Genomic DNA, 12743 nt, shown 5'->3' with positions numbered 1-12743 from the left:
GCAGTGTAAAAGAAAAACTAAGTACAAGGACGTTTGTCTGAGTGATTTGAATGCTTCTCAGTTAAGTACTTAATATGATGTCTGAGATGAAATGTATGTGCTTTACTATTCTTTTCTTAATTCTCAGTGTCCAGACCAGTCATGTAAACAGGATTTATTGGCTTACCTAGAACAGATCAAGCTGTACTCCCATCAGCTCAAAATCTGCAGTCAAGTTAGAGCAGAAATCCAGAACCTAGGTGGAGAGCTCATCATGTCTGCTGTAAGTAGAAAAATGGAATGAATTACAGTCAATACACAATAAAATATCTTCAGTTTAAATTGTCCTTTCCTGTGCTTGTGATGTGTTCTAGTACAGGCCTGAATTTCTTTTATTCTCTTTTTTTCCCCTTGTTTCTTTTTTTTTGTCACTTACTTTAGGAAGAGACTAAGAAAGTGAAGCATGAATTGCAATCACTTGTGAATCTGTTTTTCTTTATAGAGTCTTAAAAAGGTATTAATTTATTGCTGTTATTCTGGATTAATTAGTTTTTAAGAAACAATAGTCTTTTAATGTATATAAAGTATGCACAACTGTAAGGATGTATGCACAACAACTGGCACTCATAGTTGTACTTCCAGTTGAGAACAAAACACTGAAGGCCAATCTTTAAAGTCCATACGAGGGCTTGCTTCGTAGTTTGATCATGAATTAGCTGCTTGCATTGGAAAAAATAGATTAAAAAGTCATTTGTGTATGGAAGTACAGAAGCTGTCTGTGTGTGTCTGTCCATCTCTCTCATGCAGAAAAAGATCTGGGAGCCTATACGTAAGTACGATGCTGTAGAAAATCTGCAGACGGAACATCTGTACTCTATCTATAGATCATCTGTTGGACAGCTGCATTTCAGCCTTCTGTCTAGTTTTTTATTGGCATATGCAACACTGCAGAATCTTGAGATTCTCTTCACATAAAAACAGTAGCATAGATTTTATTATTTTTTTTAATGGAGTCTGAAATGTAGCTGAGTAGAACTGTATTCTTCCCAGTATTGATATTCTCTCATCTGGTTATGTTATTAAAAAGCAACAACCAGAAAGGGAGATGTCAGGCATGATTAAGCAAAAAGAGGACATGCTCTTGCAGGTTAAAAAGAAAACAACAAAACATATAATTGTCTATCAAGTACTGAAACGATGACTCTTGAAATATATGTATATGAAACTATATCCTTCTGCATGATGAAGATCTGGCACAGGAAAACTGCTAACATAGTAATGTTCAGAACTCAACTTCTGTGACAAAAACCAGGATGATATGCAAATGAAGAAGTATACTGTAATCCACAAACACAGCTCTCAGTTTTTCATTCTCTACTGAGAATGAAAACTTCTTTTACCTGTTTTTTATCAGTGCCCCATCACCTTGTCCTTGTCTGTAACTCCTGTGATAATGTCCTCTGGAATGTATCTCATCAGAGATTAATACTCTCCTACCTCATTACTGTAGGCTGAAGAAGCTGACTGTCTTGGGGCAGTTAGAATGCTTGGGGCTGTCCTGCTGATAGTCTTCCTAACTGCCCTCCTCAGTTGGTGTTTTTTTTTTACTTCAGGCCATAAAAACTTACTGTACCTTACTGCTTTCAGTTCTGTGGACAGCAGCCTCTCCAGTACATTCACACCTGACAGCGGCTCAGTAGATGGTCAAAGTCCTGCTTGCAAGAAGTATGTACAGAGAAACTGAAGAGCTGCTCATTCAGTTCTCCTTTTTTATCCATTAAACATTCCTGGGTTGTGTTTAGTCTTTCATACTCACATAAAATACTCAGTTTTTTTAATGAATCAATCGGTGCCAGTTTGTATACTCCACAAGTGAAAATGGTAAGGATTCTCTTAAGTTTTCACAAGGTGTGATTAAGCAGGAAATAAATATACTTTCTGTTAATTAAATTCAAATTTATGTCTCTTCAGGCACAAAATAATGGGGTAACATTTGCAGTACACAGATGGACAGTAATTGCATTTGTATAAATAATCTGATACTTTTTTTAACAAGCACTGCGCATCGACAGGCCCAGCATGCTGAGAGTAAGCTTGTTTCAACAGTGAGTTAAAAAAAAATAAGAATTGTATCACACCATTAACTTATGTGAGCATCTCCCTCTGTGACTCCTGACAAGCACATAAGTGTTTTTTGTGTTACTTACAGTCAGTATCTTCTTGTGTTTCATCTTCAATGTTGTGTTTGGCAAGAGAAAGTCTCTTTTGACCCTAAAAAGAAAAAAAAAAAAAAAAAAAAAAAAAAAAAACAACCCAAATCTCAGAGGTGCATTATCACACAATTTGCTAAGTAGCAAAGAAATAATTTCTCTTGCATTAGCCAGCCATACCTGTATGTTGAAGGCTGCTTCGCTGATTTTTCTGCAAATGCCTCCTTTATCTTTGAATTTTCTTCTCGTCCTCTCAAAAACCAGACTGACTTAAACACTTACATAAGTCTACTTATGTGTCAAATGCAGATGCTTTAATGTTTCTGACTTCTTGCTTAAAAGTTCAATTTAATTTAAATGTGTCTCCCTCACTGAGTTACCATGCTAGTTACATCAGAAATTACATGCAAGATATTTCTATGAACATTCCAGATTTGATGGTAATGATGCAACGAGTTAGAAGCATATGCTAGCGTGTTGCAAAGTGGAAGGTATCCTTGGACAACTATGCGCCAGAAAAGTCACATCCATTAAGGCTCCAGGTCTGTGGCAGATGGCAGGTTGCTCAATGCCTTTGTTACAGTTGGAGGTTTTCCGTTGCTGCAAGAGAGAAGCTATACAGCAAGAGCTGCTTCTTTGGCAGAGGAAGAGATGAGTAGCAATGCATTGCAGTTGCTCTTAGGGCTTTTGTGTGGTTTGTTTCTTTCTCCTAATAATAAAGAAGTGAAGACGGGCAGAATGCCTCCCTGCGAGAGTTAAGAATGGGCGCAGAGGGCTCAGCAGCAAGTTGGCAGTCTCCTGAGATACTGGCTAGTGAAATAGTGCACTTCATTTATTGTGGGTGGGCAGTTTGCTCCACTATGGTAGTGCTGTCCTGCGTGTACTGCTGAGTGACCTTTGCTAAGTCCAAGGCTGTGTTCTGACAAAGCAGTTCCTTGGTGAGCCAGTTTGCTTCTCTTTGCTAATACTTTTTTCCACATCACGGGGAACTGATACTTGTTTGTTTGACAAACTCATGGTGGAGAGCTACTTGCAGCCCATGCATAATATCATCACAGCATTTGGAATCTAACAATAATAAACCACTACTTTTCTAAATCTCTACTTTAAACACGAGGAGATGGAACATTGTTTTATAATTTTACTTCACTGAGAGCTGCCCAAAAAGTCTAATTTTTTTTTTTTTTTTTTTTTTAAATGACACTACATCCTCCACTGCGTGTGCTTTATATATACTTGTAACTAAGTGTGTACATGGCCTTTGGAGGAATGGAAGAGGATACGGTTTTCAATTATCTAGGGACAGCTCCGTTACTGTTGCTATCTAAAAATACACCCAACTAACTAAAAGCGTGTTTTTTTTTGTTTTTTTTTTTTACGAAGTAAGGATGTAGCAGTACTTTACATATTGCTAATGTACGCCACAGAACAGGTAGCTTTTTTAAATATCACAACTGGCAAGATCAAGGGATTCAGCTGACTGCCCCCAAGCATATGTTCTGTTACAGCCTTTCAGGGAAACAGTCTTCCAGTACTTACGTAAGTAAGTTGTTTATCATGTACCTTGTACACAGGATCTGGTCTAATTATGGGACTTGAGTCCAGCTTGAAGCAAATTCAAGTAATAACAGTGGTTTTCTTGATTGGAGTCAATTTCCCTGCCTGAAAAATGGGTTAAAAACAGAACAAACTCCAGATATACTTGAGGGAATGTTAAGGCTAGGCAGATAGACACAGATAACCAATGGAATAACCACATTTTTTTAAAGAAATTTCAGCTCACAGATAAATAAACAGCCCTGGTTTAGCCACCCACCCACACCATGAAGCAGATTTCCTCAACCAAGTTGCACAAATCTGGATTAAATCTTTGCTGTTCCAAGGGGACAGCACAGTAAAGGAAAGGTGACCAGAAAAGAGGCTTATTAAGGCAGAGAAAAGCATTCTCAGTAAAGGGAAAGAAAATTCACAATGGAAAGTCTCTGGATTATTTTATATTAATATATCATGTATGAGGTCTTGAGTCCACGATAGGTTTGTATGTCATCTAGCAGCTACATGAAGAAAAATGGTAATTAATCAAGTACGTCCAACCTTTAACTTTTACCTGTGCTTTCTCAAACACCCATCTTATTCCTGTGCAACTGTTACACCAAGATCTTATTGTTTCTAGTAAGAAAGATGAAATTATTACTATTTTGTGTGTAGAAAAGCCAAGAATGTAAATATCCTCAGTTCAGAAAACAAGGTAACTGCTGTTAAACCCAGAACCTGACAAAGGGAAATTCCAGTCTTCAGTGGTCGGGGTTTAATTCTTAACAGAGTACTTATTCTGATTGAGGTATTTACATTTAGACTGATTATTCCGCTGCTTTTAAGAGATGGTATCCTGCAATTCAATCACATTAACAGTGATTAAATCACTTGATTTTATTTTTTTTTAACAGCAGCATTACTGAAAACCTTAAAAAATATGCAGAAAAGCCTCATAAATAAAAAGGATGAAAAATTAAAAGCACAGCATAAGCATTCTTACCTTACATGCTTAGCAAGTCATCTTTCTGCAATAAAATGCAGACTTTGTGCTCTTAGAAGAAGTCAAATCAAGTCTGTTATTCTTTGATTAGTATTATTGTAACAAAAACTTTGCTTCTCAGTGTGTATTCATACATTTAAACCCAGCAGTTTTAATGCAGATACATTTTTAATAGCTGACCTTGTTTCCAAGATATTTTTATATTCAGAAATCCAACACTGAGTAAGTTGTATGTTTGATACTCAATTCTAAGTTATCATTTTCAACTGTGTTAAAAATGGAAGTCTAGATGAACCGTAAACGGGACCTGGGAGATTGCGAGCAGCCATTTGTAAATCTGTGCTCAAAATCTAAAACTTAAATTCAAAAATATATATATATATTTATATACCTATATCTATCTATTTATTTATATGTATTTGTATATATTTATACATATATACATATATATTTATATATATCTGTATATATATATATTTGTATATGCATAGTTTAGAGGAGATCAATAAGTTGTATCCCTACCTGACATACACGCATGTTATGAAGAAATGTTTTGTATTGTTTTCCACTGGCTGCCACTTCCTTATGTCAGTGAGACAGGATCTGCAAATGTACACAGGGAATACGAGAAGAGTGACTTATTTAGATGCTTTAAGAAGAAAGAAATTCTGTATTTATGTAATTAACTGCAACAACACATGACAAGGCAAGCATCACTTTCTTAGTAAACAGAAGATACATACAAGAGAAATTTTGTATAAATTCTCAGTCATTAGTCTCTTTTGCACTATCAAACAATGAAAATAATTAAGTGTATTTGTTATTACAATACACTTCTTAATGGATTACTACTACTCCCAAGACATTATTATAGAAAACGTGTGTAAACATTTTTTAAAGAGAAGCTTCAAAATTAATTTTTTTTTTCTCAACTCCACTATTTCTGGCTTTGTTACTTAATGGAGAGTTTGCCTACATGAATTCTGGCTATTGGGTGTGCTTGTATGCCATGCCACTATTGTGGGAAAAGGGGGCAAAACTTGGGAACAGTTGGGCAAGGACTTCCGTATATTTATATATGAGTTACTAGTAGAAGAATCATTCCATATTTTCACTGTCACTGGACAGTGCTCGTAGGAGAGATGGCATATTTGGATGAGAGAGGTTATGATAGAGGGTATCGTTTCAGGAACTCCTGTTATGACTGACACAGTCTAATCTCCCAAATACAGGAAGTACAGAAAAAGAGAAAGTGGGAGTCAGGCAAAAGAGCCTTTGTTTTTGCAAAGAATTCTTATATACCACTTCCTACGGACTGAAGAATTTACAGCGAAAAGTCCCTAAATAAAATGAACTTAACTTAAATGCTCAATGAGTTTTGTTTTTTTTTTAATCAGTCTTTCATTTATGCCAAGTTTCATTTCATCCATCTTCTTAGATAGGCGACCTTGAAGAACCTACTGAATATTTATTTGAGATAAAAGTATCCAAGTGAAGATAATCCTCAACTACATCAGGTTTATAAAAGAACAATGGATTTACACCAAACTCTATTATATTAATGTCACTCAACTATGAAAACAGCTGCTCTCTAAAGAGGAAAAAAAAAAGATACCACCTGATTGTTATCATCTGTAGCTCCAGGAACAGCTCCTATAAAAGCTTCTCTGAAATTCTGAGTGTGGTTAAGAAATAACTGTATGTTTTTGCTTCACAGTGTCAGCATAAGATTCATCCAGAAAACTTATGGGGAACAGGTAGATGGATTCTAAGACAGTGCAAATAAATAAATAAATAACATGGATACTGATGGCATTAAGTGAGCAGTTTTTTCCTGTATTTCACTGCCTATCAAGGGACACCAAGAGCATCATAAAATAAATGGAGATTTGTGCCCATGCTGATGTACCACAAACTCCATCCCAGCCACAAATGCTACAGGAAGTGCACCACAAAACCAAATGCAAACATCCTTATTGGTATTCAATTTATTCTTATTATTATTATTTTAACTATGTTGCTGCATCAGACCTGATTTTCCTAGTTTTATTTTGCGTATCTGCTTCTACAAGCCTACATGCATCCCAGGATAGGCAGCCTGGTTCCTTAAAATCTACAAATGATGGTCCCCAAATACACGTCTTATTGGTTTAAACTGCTGTCATGCAAAGATTACACAACCATTATAAACTGGGAATTCTTTCTAAAAAACACATTTGCTGTAGCAAGGAATGAACTTTCAAGGCCATGCCAAATTTTACATGTTTTCATGGATTATATACATTTGGTCCTCCAAATTTTAACCACCCATGAAACATCAAACAGGGCATTGGCTTTTTTCCTAGCACTTCTGGAGGAATGTTCAGTATTAACTGAAGATCTTTCAGTTCATATTTAATTCCAAAAATGCAAATCCAACCATTTCCTATCTATTACTGTTTTTTTGCCTTACATACATTCCTGTGTTTAAACTGTTACAAAAGCAACAACTATACAGACAGTAAAGCATTCTCCTCACCTCATCAATTCATTTACAAATTCATTTGACCTGGCTCATGGGAGGCCACCATTGCTAACACATCAGCATTATATACACAAGTGCAAATTTTGCTAAGCATGCTGTGTGCATTGTACATGAAGTATTTCTGTCCATACCTTTACACATACAAATGCATGTGCAAGAAATAGAAAGCACAACATCTCTCCTTTGAGAGATGCAAACTGATACAAATTTTACCTGATTTTTTTAATTGGTGCTCTTCCTTCCTTTGACAAGAACATCAGAGGTGGATATTGGTGGTATGGAAGTAGAAAGTTGAACCTTCTCAGCAGTATTCCCTTGCATTTTGTTGCCAAGTGGCATATGGCAGCAGAGGGGCAGCCTGACACAATGGCATCTGCAGTGAAGGAGCATCATTAAATTCCTGCATGGGGAAGAAATAGTGCCCATTAATATTCGTTCACACTGAAAGTTTATAGAGACCAACCAGGGGATGCAAGCACAGTATGGCAGTGGGTCCTGTCTTCCAGCAGTGGTGATGACAGCAGTGTGAAAGACAAGCTGCATTCTAAACAGCCACGTACAGCTGTCAGACATCACAAAATGCAGTGACTTGATCAGCTCATCTGCTCCAATCAGCTACTGGTGGTGACTATGTTGAGAAGCAGCGTTTTGTACCTGAGAATCTGCTCTATCAAATAGCTTTATTGTGCTATTTGCATTTGTTGTAGTTTCCCTGGAAATTACTAAGAGGCGTTACCTTTGGGCCAACCTCTATATTTACAACACATATAAGCAATAAATGTTAATAACTGAGATTTAAATAAATAATTACTAGCTATTTCTAAAGGACTTTCTTCAAGCTATTCAGAATGGAGATGCCTTCACAACTGACATTGTCAGCCTTATAATAAAATACAGCACGGTGTCTTTGAATAAAAAACTACTAGCCAAGATGTTTTTTTATACTATATATATGTTCCTCTAGCATTTTCTGGGAACACAGCATTCATTACAAACAAATTGTGAACAAATGTGAGCCCTGTGCTTAATGTGAACTATGGCATCATTTAGCCATGATCCACACATGTCAAAAAACAAACAAAAAACCCCAACACCTTCCCAAAGAAAAGAATCAAAACATAGCCTACTTTCTTCCTGTTTGAGTACAACGGATGTGTGTATACCTTCTCAGTGCTCAATGGTGGCATGCAGTGGCCTAACATCAGACATAGCTGTAAGAAAAAAGACCAAACAATCCTCTGCAGCTGGATTTTGAGACCAGGAGACATAGTCCGACACCCTGCACACATCAGTTCCTCTCCCTCTGTGATATTAGCCCTATTCTGGAAGGATGTCCCTGAGCCTTATCAGTCTGTATTCAAGAAACTTGCAAAATGAGGAGGCGACCTCATTTTCAAATGTTTTAAGTAACAATGATGGCCAATTATACAATCAATTTTTTTTGCCAGTGTTGGCCTATATAAAATCCTTGCTCTTACTTTTAGCTTTTATCAAGACACAGCCTGCAACTTAGGCTTTCCCAGTATAGCAGTAATTCTTCTGCATACAGCCTGCTAGATATCACCATCTAAAGTGTGTCAGACCAGAACTGTGCCTCTGACTGTTGTGGTTTAACCCAGCAGGGGGCTGAGCACCGCACAGTCATTTGCTCTTTTCCCCCTATTCCCAGTGGGACAGGGGAAAGAATAAAAAAAAAACAAACAAAAAAAAAAAACAAAGTAGAACTCACAGATTGAGATATTTACCAAGATAGAGAAAAAGAAAATAATTATGACTAGAGATATGTAAACATATATAGCAAATGATGCACAAGTAATTGTCTATCAGCCCTGACTGATGCTTAACTACTACCCCCAAGCACTGAGAGAGATGAACTCCCACCTCCTTCCAAACCTCTTCTGCTTGATGTTCTATGGTACAGAATATCCCCCCTTTGGCCGGTTTAAGTCAGCTGTCCACATTCTGTTCCCTCCTAGCTCCGTCTGCCCATCACTGAGAATGACCTTGGCTCTGTACAGCACTGCTTAGCAGCAGCTATAAACATCAGTGTGTTATCAGCATTGTTTTTCCCCTAGAACCAAAACACAGCATCTTACCAGACACTCTGAAGAAAACAATTCCATCCAGCTCAAATTAAAACATGAGAGTTTGAGAATCACTGTGTCAGAATAAAATGCCTTTACTCAGCACATGCCACAGGTCTGTGTTGGCCTTTCACACAACTGTACTGTGCAACACAGATAAATCTGTCTTTGTCCAAGCTGCCAAAGCCACTGTGTCTAAGGAGAGAACTAAGAAAGTAAAGTGGCCCCAGCACTGTCTGCTTTCAGTCCCTACACGCCATGCAAGCCTTAGGTGAGAAGGGAACAATATATTCAGGTTTTGTATTCCACTACAGAGCAGCACAGCAAAGATAACAGTAGTTAAAACTGCATTTTTTTTTTCTCCCCACTCAAGTCAGCCAATTTTCAGTTGGAATCAATATATACTACTTTCTATTTCCAGAAATATCTATAGAAAATACCTTTACTTTAACACTTGCTTGGCTGCGTAGCATGCTGTTAAATACAGTACCATGTGACACAGAGGTTTGTTTTGCATTCTGCCTCTCAAGGTTCTCATTCCTGAAGGGAAAAAAAAAAAAAGAAAAAAACCCAAGGCCACACAGTCACTGCAGTTTGTGTACAACAGCCCACACTTATTAGCTTTAAAAATCCTAGTCATTGAGACTATATTCAGCAGCTACTAATTCAGCCACTTCACAGTATCCCTGCAATGCTCAGAAGCACGTGAGAAAGCCTGGAATGTGAAGGGAGCAGCTGGAGAATTTGCCTATTGCTGATGTTAAGAAAATAATGGGTAACATTTTTATAGCTCTTCTTTGAGGTGGTTTTATTACCAGTCAGTAGTAATCGCAGTGATGCCCTGCAGACAAGAATCATGAGTTCACACTTAAAGGCAAGCAACATACATCTCAATAAGCCATTATACTTCACCAGCACAGATTCCTGTGTGTCACTTTAATACTGACCAGTGGAACATGAATATAACCATCAAGCACACCAAGAGAAAGCAAACAAATTACGCTTTCCTATTTTAGTCTTAGGTTTTAATCATTGTTTAATCCTGAGCATATTGTGATTAAAAGCGGACTGCTTGCCAAGACTAATGTTTCTGTTTCTTATTACAGTTGGATAGTGTCACCTCACTAATTCAGGCTGCCAAAAATTTAATGAACGCTGTGGTACAGACAGTGAAGATGTCCTACATTGCATCCACAAAGATTATCAAGATTCAGAGTCCTACTGGCCCACGACATCCTGTTGTGATGTGGAGGATGAAAGCTCCAGAGAAGAAGCCTCTAATTAAAAGAGAGAAGCCAGAAGAAATCTATGCTGCTGTCAGAAAAGGTTCCGCAAAGAAGAGAATCCATCCTGTTCAAGTCATGAGTGAATTCAAAGGCAGGGAAATAGTCTAATATTCTGTCTGTCACTTTTTATGTTCCTTTCTTCAAATTCTGATGATTTTTCACTTTTCCCCCTACTTACATAATAACTGTACATTAGCGTTTTGCTTTTCTACAAATCTGTAAGTTCACATTTGCTTAAATCACTTGAAAATGATATTGGATTATTTAACTGCACACAGATGAAAAGTACTCGTTTTGCAGTGTCAAACCATCGTGCCTTCATACTGGCAGGTTTCAACAGGGCACTTCTGAGCGATATGCCATGGCACTGTGTCACAGCTGGTGAAAAGCAGAACGCAGGGTGCCAAACTGTGCCCCAAGTCCTTCTGCATTTACTAGTCAGGTATTGCTTCACCACTAATACTAAACTGCTTGTTGTTTAGGACATACAGAATTTTTAAGTGCTGTGTTTGTTGGGATAGATACTTAATCAGGATCATTACACTATGACTGAAACAGCCGAACTGATGCTAGTTGAGGGTCTGGGCCTTTAGCTTTAATCTAGATTGAAAGATCTGAAGATCAACCCCCTCCAAGGCCTATCAAAATAGGGGTGGATATGAAAGCTTGAACATTTTTGATGAAACAGTGTTATAGCAACAGGGATTTAAGAATGTAATAAAAAAGCAATGATTGCAACACAGCAATAATAGCTCTTTAAAAGGCTTTAATTAATTAATTAATTAACTAATGCTTCCTAGTGAATTCACAAGCCCTTTCTAGTCATTCACAAGCCCTACTGCATCACACTGATAACCTATTCTAATAACAATAGAAGCTTTTCTAATCACAGCACAAACGAACAAGTATGGAATATATGATTATACTGATATTAGTGTGTAAAAAAAGTACACATACATCTCGAATCTGAACAATGTAATGACTGCTTATGACAGTTTAGTCTCAAATGCAGGACTGTTCTGTCTAGCAGCTTGTTAAATCACTACATTATGTTTCAACATATGTAACAAAGTGCTATTAGTCAGTGATTACCACCAGGCCTCGGTACAGTACCTCTGGAAAGAACATTTTTACTAGATCTGTTTCAATCCTGAATCCACTTGGATTGACTTTTTAAAAGAAGCAAACTTGTCTTGCCTGCCCTGTTTGTTTTCCCAGACTTCACTCCTTACTTGTCTTTGCTTTGCAAGTAGATCCTTTTTTGCTACGACTTCTATATTAGCTCAGGTGAAAGGGCTCCCTCAAATGCCAGAGCATTCAGGTTGACAAATGTCAACCATTCAGGACAGTACAGCAGTATAATTTTTAGATTGTTGATAAATAAATCCCAACAAAACCTGCACTGATCATTCATTAGAGATTTTACACATCAGGATTCCACTTTCACCAAAATGACATTTTGTCAAATGGAACAAAATTAAGGAAGGATTTGGAAAAAATATACTTATTTTCCAACACAGATCACCTCCAGTACAGTTGCATTAAGATCTTAGTCACATATATAGGTTTTTGTTAGTCCCCTAAGAACATGGAGTGGGAAGCAGCTAACAGTTAAGCACAGCAGGTAGAGGCAATATATAGCCAGTTGTTCCATCTACTTTCAGTAGGTCTGCTAGCAGACTAGTAAGAGCTGAGATAAAGATTCTGTGTGGTATATTGTACAGAAGAGTATACATTTCTTAAAGCCAGTATCTCCAAGTATTATCTCAGGTTCTTGCCAACCCCCTAAGTCTACGTGATCCTCCAGCAATGCTGAGGTTCAAAAGGCAACAAGTGAGGTAACAAGTTCTGTTCTGTTAGGAGTGTTACTCTTAAAGAATCCTCATGTCTGTGGAATTCCTTCGGTATCAGTCACACATCTGATGTTTGCAACAAATGTCTTGTTTTCACATTATTAATAAAAAGCATGCACACCACTGAGGAGGCTTGTCTTTCAGTACTGTCGGTTTCATTTGGATATGTGTCTCCTTACTAGTCTGGCTGTAACAAATACCCCGGTAAAAAGCCTGTCAAGACTTTCTCATTCCAATAAGCAGGGAGTACCTGCTTGTCCAGCACACTGTG

The 12743-nt window shown here is 37.4% G+C and overlaps 1 protein-coding gene and 1 long non-coding RNA gene across 3 annotated transcripts in view; one reads left to right on the top strand and one right to left on the bottom strand.

Moving 5' to 3' along the window:
* CTNNA3 (catenin alpha 3) overlaps positions 1-12599 on the top strand; it is a 384435-nt gene extending 371836 nt beyond the window's left edge. For both annotated transcript variants that reach the window (XM_072339610.1, XM_072339609.1), the window contains 2 exons: positions 128-262; positions 10440-12599. In XM_072339610.1, coding sequence (XP_072195711.1) covers positions 128-262; positions 10440-10727 — 423 coding nt within the window. In that variant the 3' untranslated portion in view covers positions 10728-12599. The remainder of the gene's footprint in view (positions 1-127; positions 263-10439) is intronic.
* LOC140253777 (uncharacterized) overlaps positions 1-12743 on the bottom strand; it is a 347687-nt gene that overhangs the window by 194 nt on the left and 334750 nt on the right. The window contains exons 9-12 of the long non-coding RNA XR_011903983.1: positions 7463-7649; positions 5248-5328; positions 3753-3851; positions 167-2250 (exon numbers count right to left, since the gene is read on the bottom strand). This is a non-coding gene — a long non-coding RNA (uncharacterized lncRNA). The remainder of the gene's footprint in view (positions 1-166; positions 2251-3752; positions 3852-5247; positions 5329-7462; positions 7650-12743) is intronic.

The sequence above is a fragment of the Excalfactoria chinensis genome, chromosome 6 (genome assembly GCF_039878825.1).
Source record: "Excalfactoria chinensis isolate bCotChi1 chromosome 6, bCotChi1.hap2, whole genome shotgun sequence".
Lineage (NCBI taxonomy): Eukaryota > Metazoa > Chordata > Aves > Galliformes > Phasianidae > Excalfactoria > Excalfactoria chinensis.
This window is presented reverse-complemented; position numbering and strand designations above follow the sequence as displayed.